This window comes from Chrysochloris asiatica, unplaced genomic scaffold (assembly GCF_000296735.1).
Source record: "Chrysochloris asiatica unplaced genomic scaffold, ChrAsi1.0 scaffold00001, whole genome shotgun sequence".
Classification (NCBI taxonomy): Eukaryota; Metazoa; Chordata; class Mammalia; order Afrosoricida; family Chrysochloridae; genus Chrysochloris; species Chrysochloris asiatica.
Window position 1 is genome coordinate 52,943,345 of NW_006408519.1, and position 6,680 is coordinate 52,950,024.

The 6,680-nt window shown below is 56.2% G+C and overlaps 1 protein-coding gene across 2 annotated transcripts in view; it reads left to right on the top strand.

Moving 5' to 3' along the window:
* The first annotated feature begins 1,498 nt into the window (after nt 1-1,498).
* Nucleotides 1,499-6,680, top strand: part of MROH1 (maestro heat-like repeat family member 1) — a 60,314-nt gene continuing 55,132 nt past the window's right edge. For both annotated transcript variants that reach the window (XM_006830773.1, XM_006830774.1), the window contains exons 1-8: nt 1,499-1,520; nt 1,700-1,845; nt 1,923-2,054; nt 2,392-2,554; nt 2,637-2,735; nt 3,021-3,172; nt 3,955-4,095; nt 4,340-4,432. In XM_006830773.1, the coding sequence (XP_006830836.1) occupies nt 1,499-1,520; nt 1,700-1,845; nt 1,923-2,054; nt 2,392-2,554; nt 2,637-2,735; nt 3,021-3,172; nt 3,955-4,095; nt 4,340-4,432 (948 nt within the window). The remainder of the gene's footprint in view (nt 1,521-1,699; nt 1,846-1,922; nt 2,055-2,391; nt 2,555-2,636; nt 2,736-3,020; nt 3,173-3,954; nt 4,096-4,339; nt 4,433-6,680) is intronic.

The window sequence follows — 6,680 nt, forward strand, 5'->3', positions numbered from 1 at the left end:
CCTGGAGGGGGGAAAATATCTGGGGGGCTCCTGCAATTCAAGGAGCCCAGGACGTGGTTGTGGAAGAGATGGACAGAGAATTCCCCCACAGCTCTCTCTTTGGTGCTTGACCCTGTGAATTCCAGCTGTTGTGGCCCCCTCTCCCCCGACACACTCAGTGGGTCCTCTCTTGAGCTCCAGGCCATGAGCCAGTGTGGTCACTCTGCATTTCCTGAGCCCAGCATCCTGAGAGCTGTTGGGTTTGAGGCTGAAGGGCATACTGGAACCTGTGGAGTGTTCTTTACTTTAGTGCACTCTGCTTTGAGTGGGTGAGTGAGCAGAACTGTTTGCATTTGTTTGGAAGGTATCCCAGGCGTGGATGAGTCTTGGGTGGTGGAGGTGGTGACCTTGCTAAAGCCTGTTCCTCAGGTTTTCGCTGCTCTGGCCGTGCTTGACAGTGTGAGACTTCAGGTCCGTCTCTGGACGCACCCTCGCTCTGAGAAGTGTGTTTTTGGTCTTTGTGTGGAGAATTCCAGCAGGCGCCCTTAACCCTTCTTGGTGTGGACATTGGCCAATGTCTCCTTCCTGTCCTGTTGGCACTGTGATTCTGAGACACTCTTCAGGAAGGAAGGGGAAATACTGGCTGACAGCTGTGTCTGCAGCCAGAGTCCTCGCCATCTGCTCCCCGGGGAGTCCAGGCCTGCGTGTTTGATCCTTGCTGGTTTTTGCACTGCTCTTTATAATGGGCATCTTTGCCACCATTTCACGGGGTCTGGCAGGTCGATGGGACAGGCGAGTGGGAGTCCTCTCTCCCCTGGATTCTGTTGCTTCCTGTCTGCCGCAAGGCTTCACGCTCCTCCTGGGACTGTAGCTGCTCAGTGTGTCTGCTTCTCTGGGCTCCCCAGGGCTGCATCAGGGAGGAGGATAGCATCATTGGAGAGGAGGGCTCAGGTGTAGAAAGAACTTGGGTGGAGCTTTGAAGTGTGTGGTGTCTGAGGCCCCATGGGGCACACAGTGCTGCTCCAGTCCCTGGACGGGACGCCTCCTGCATGCTCCCCAGATCCTTGTCCACCTCAGTTGCCTGGTTTATGTCCTTCTGCATTAGGGCTCACAGGTTTGGAAAGCCCTGGCTATCGCCCAGTCCTAGGCCATAAGAAGATGCTGTGCAAGGCCCACTACCATCTCCCTCTCCTTTGCAGAATGAAGAGGACAGTGCTTTAGATGGCAGCGGTGGCCATGTTGCTCCTGCACTGTGGCTGGTGACGTCCCACAGTTGTGACCTTGTGCATGACTTGAGTGGAAGTTGTGCTGCACATGGTTGGTGGCCGACAAGGGTGCCTTTGGTCCTTGGAGAGGTTCACATCAGAATGCGGCCCCGTCATCCTCCGCAGAGCACGTTGGTTGATGAGGTTTGCCCAGCACACATGTCTTAACTGCTGTGGACGCAGGAGTCACGTCCTGCTGGTGTGAGAGAGGGTCACGGCTTTGCATTGGGCATAAGGAAACCACAGCTGCAGACATGGCCGAGTCATACATGAAGAGTGAGTCGTGGGCAGGCTGAGAGGGCGGGCTGCCCCTGTGACCATGGGGACAGGGTGGGCCATGCCTGGGAGAACCTGTTGGGAAGAGGTCGCAGGTGTGGACTCTCCTCACATGTGTCTCCAGTGCTGTGCCCAGCGGAACAGCATGCAGACATGGCTAACTGGGCTTCCTTATGCAGAACTGTGTTCCATCTTGATGGATGCGGTTACCGACAAGGATCCGCAGGTGCAAGAGCAGATCTGCAGTGCCCTGTGCACCCTGGGTGAGGCCCAGCCAGAGGAGACCCTCAGCGCCTGTCAGGAGTACCTCCGACAGCACGAGAAGGTATGTCCGCCGCTGGGTGGCCTCCCGAGCAGACTGTCACAGTGCACAGTGCTGAACCTCCTGGTATCTCCCCTCAGCTGGCCCACCCGTACCGCGCCATGATCCTGAAGGCCATGGAGGCAGTTGTGCGTAGTCACATCAGTGAGCTTGACAAAGACACGGCCAGAGCTGTCATTCTGCTGGCCTCCAATGAGATGACCAAGGCCAAGGTGAGCCCCCGGGCCTGTCTGGGTAGGCTTGGGGGGCTGCTTATGTCTGGTGTCTCCTGTTCTCTGGCGGTTGAGGGTGGTGGGGGCTCACCTGCAGTTTTCAGAAGGGAACTGGAGCAGAGAGCAAAATGCCTAAACTCTTTCGGCAAATCTCGGGGTGTCAGTGTCTGCGTGGACTGACTGTGAGGGTTCACCCCGGGGTTCCAGGGGACTGCATGGACTCAGAGCTGATCCTCTGCGGGTGTGCATTCTTGGTGGGGGGCCCTTGGGCAGGTCGGCCTCTGGGACTGTCTGGGTGAGGCTCCGCCGGCGCTCAGACTCAACTCTGCTGACACAGGACGTGGTCCCTGACTGGCAGCAGGCTGCGAGCCGCGTCCTGGTGGCTGTGGGCACGCGCTTCATCAACACTGTGATGGAGGAGCTGCTGAGCCGCTTCCAGCCCGGCCTGCTGCCGCATCACTTCGTTGTGCAGACACTTGCCAGCCTCGCAGCAGCCAACGGTAGGTGCCATCCCCGCCCCCGCAGTTGCTGGGAGCCGCTCCCTAGGTGCCTGGCGGGGGGACTAATGGGCCTCTTCCACAGTGTTCGGCATGGTGCCATTCCTGACCTCCATCCTGAACACCATGTTGCCCATGCTGCTGATGGCCAAGCAGGACGCGATGCGGGTGGTGTTCTGTTCTGGTGAGAGGCCTGCCTGCCCCTCATCTGCCCCTTCACCCTGGGTTGTGCTCAGACTCTTGGGCCTAGGGAAGGGAGAGATGGTGGGGAGGAGGGGGGTACTGTGGTTCTGGCTACCTACCCTTACAAGCTCCAGTAGCCTCCAGGTCTACCTCTGTGGCTTGTTGGGCAGAGGCTGGTATGCTGTGGCTGCCCACGCCCTTGGGAGCTGCGCCCACGCCCTTGGGAGCTGCACCGTAGGCCTGGGCTGCTGGCCCCTCTTTAAGCCTGTATGCTTCATGAGTGCAGCCCTGCGACACTTCAGCGAGAGCACCCTGGAGTACTTGGCCAACCTGGACCAGGCCCCAGACCCCACGGTCAGGAAGGACACCTTCTCCTCCGACATCTTCAGTGCCTATGACGTGCTCTTCAACCACTGGCTGCCGAGTCGGGAGGCCAAGGTTTGCCCCACCCCCTCTCGGAGCACTAAGCACCTCCTCTCAGGGCAGGGGCTCTGAGGGGATGTGGTATGTGCTCTCCTCCCAAGGCCCCAACAACTCAAAGCTCAGGAAACGGGGTCTTCTCCGTCTTACCTGCAGTCATCACCCCTGCACGGTTTCTCACCTGAATTTCCTTACATCTCCACTGTGTCTCACCGGAGCGTCCCCACACCTGTGCCATGTCTACCTGCTAGTCCCCACTCTTGCCTGGTGCCCAATCTGTGGGTCTTTACATCTACATGATGTCTCACCTGATTATCCAGCACTGTCTCACCTGCTGGCCCTCACACTTTGTTGTTGTTAAGTGCTGTCGAGTTGATTCCAACTCATAGTGACCCTGTGCAGGGTTTCTGAGGCTGTAAATCTTTACGGGAACAGAAAGCCTCATCTTTCTCCCATGGAACAGCTAGTAGTTTCGGACTGCTGACCCTGAGGTTCGCAGCCAGATTCGTAACCACTGCGGTGCCAGAGCTTCTTAGCCTTGACACTTGGGTGGTGTCTAATCTGTGGGTGTCTGGTGGCTCACCTGAGCACCTCCACACCTGGGACTGGCTGACGAGATTGGCTGTGCAGCCCTGGCCTCCTCTTTATCCTGTGGTCCTGAAGCCAGGTGGCCCCAGCCACATCCCGCTCCGTCCCCACCCCACCATGCGGCTCAGCACTTGGCTGTGCCCAGCGCTTTGCTGTGGTTCCCTGTGTCTGGCCTGGGTTCTGATGTGTGCTGTGTTGGCATCTGCCTGCAGCTCCGACTGGCTGTGGTAGAGGCACTGGGCCCCATGAGTCACCTGCTGCCCAACGAGAGGCTGGAGGAACAGCTCCCCAGGCTCGTCCCAGGGGTGCTCGCCCTCTACAAGAAGCACGCTGAGACCTTCCCCGTATCCAAGGTACACCACTGGACTAGGAAGGGTAGGGCTCCACCTGGCATGGACTCCTGGGCATGGGATCTGCATGCGGGGCAGGCTTAGTTCAGGGGGATCCTGGGTGACGATGTCTGTGTGGGGGAGGGGCTCAACCCAGTACAGCAGGAACCAAGACCTGTACCACCACCCTCCTCTGACCTCTGACCTCTGACCTAGCAGGCTGGCTTTTGGCTCCTATGCCTCCCCTGACGCCTCTTTTTGCCTGCAGAGTCTGGGCCAGATTTTGGAGGCGGCTGTGAATGTGGGCAGCCGAACGCTGGAGGTTCAGCTGGACGCACTCCTGACTGCTCTGCATGCCCAGGTAGGCTGTCGGGGTGGGTGCTAGGCCCTGGCCCTCAGTGCCGGTGCTGTAGTGTGGGACCTGTATCCCTGGGCAGGAAGGAGGCGGCGACCTCTGCTGAGCCCTGTCTCAGGTCACTGTCAGGAGCCCTTTGCCTTGATGGGACTGGTGTTGGGAGCGGCACGGGTTCAGATCTGGCTTGGCTTTTGCACTGTGTGCTTCCTCAGCCTTTCTGAGTCTTCCATCTGCCTGCCTTGCTCTGGTGGTCCCCATGCCCCTCACCACTCGGCAGATGCCCACTTGTGGGGGCTCTTTCTCTAGGAGGTCCAGCCCAGGATTTCGTGCTCTGGTGGCTAGGAGGCTGGTGTGACTAGAGTGGGCTAAGGTCCCTGTGGACCATACTCTCCCCGTGAGAACAGTGGTTCTGTGGGCACACTTTGGGCAGGGGTCTGATGTGGGGGGACTGTCCCCTAGTGCGTGGCAGGTGGCATATTGGCTGTGGCAGTGTCCAGGTGAAGGCATGGAGGGCTCAGATGGGGCAGATGGAAGTGTGTGGAGTAGTCAGATTCTAGGGTGAAAGAGTGGTACAGGGAAGTCAGGAACTGTGGTGTGTGGGGCACCTGGTAGGGCTCTACAAGGAGGTTTTGCCTATAGTTGATGGTCAGAGAGGGGTCTAGACTCATCAGGTCACTGTGTTGGATGAGGGGTCCCCAAGTGCACATGGGAGGGGGAGAGCCTAGGGCGTGCTGCAGGCACATGGGAGCAGAAGCGGAGTAGCCATTCAGCTGCGCAGACACTGCCTGAGATCAAAGCTGATGGGCCTGAGACCAGTGTCCTTAGGGCAGTGAGGTGGGACACCTGGCTGGAATTTCTGGGTGAGAAAGGAGGGCCCAGAGGCTGGAGACTGTGAGGGTAGCTTGTTCTAAAGGATACTTCCTGCAGGACAGGCACAGAAATGGGGATTGGCTCTTTTGTGCTGTCCCTGCTGGCCCCTCCCACACCTACTGGGACGTCAGCTTGGTTCCCACCAGGGCCATATTGCCCGGCCCTTTGCTCCCTGCCAAGGGGAAAGGCTCCAAGTGTTTTGAAAAACGACAAACTGTGTCATGTGGGTTGATTTCTAGAAAAACAGAAAATATCAAAATTGGTAGAAGAGAGAACTTGGATAAACCAGTAAATAGAAAGAATATTTCAGGACCATCCCTTACAACAAACCCAGGACCCAGATGGTTTTGTGGTTGGGATCTACTGAGCTTCTGGAGAACAGTTCTTTCCCATTGACACAGTTACTCTGGGAATTGGAGCCGTCTCCTGCTTTGTTCTGTGAGGGCAGACTTGGCTCCAAATCCCCACCAGGGCCCTGTGAGAAAAGCTACGATTTGAGTGTACAGAGCTCGTCTCGTGGGAAACAAGCACTAAGTCCATCTAGCACTACAACTTTCAGAGCCACAATCACATGGGCTTAGCCCAGAAAAACCAGCTTTGTTCTGCTTCAAAAAGTGATCAGCACAGCTTAGTATAGTCATAGATTAAAGATAAATGTCATCTGATTTCAAGCAGCAAAAACTTGGGCTGAAGCTCATCACCTGTTTATTGTTAAAAACTCGTAACAAGTTCACATTAGGGTAAAACTTCCTTACCTTGATACAGTTTATACACCCAAACCCACAACTCATATCCTAGCTCATGGGGAACTTGGTGAGCAGTTCCTTTAAGATCTAACAGCCATGTCCTTGGATGTGATTGCTGGCCAGTGTAATAAGGAAAGAGTCTTGGAAGAGATGATGGATTCCCCTTCCCTGTCCTGTTCCCAGCTTCGTACTCTTCATAGCCCACATCTCCTTTTCAAGTTTCTCCCCAGCAAGAATGTACACTGGGTCAGGCTAGGAGTTTGTTTTGTTTTGTTCACTCCTCTGCCCGTTCATCCAGAACAAGGCCTACCACTTGGTGAACACTCAGCAGTACTTGATCTGTGGGTAAGGGACTCATCCACCTGACAGATCAGCTGAACCCTTGCACAGATTAGTAGAGCTAATGAAGTTCAGCAAGGTTGCAGATACACCTCGGCTTGTAAAAATCAACCCATAAAAATCAATAGCACCGAGAACAAACAAGATGGCGGATCGGGTGGACGTATAGCAGAGAGCTCCGCCAACAACAACACAGAATACCCTACCAAGCAGGCTCAGGGGAAGGTCCCAGAACTCTGAACCACATATAAAGGAATATTTAGAAGGTTGGAAGGCTCACAGCTGGGGGAATTTGTGGC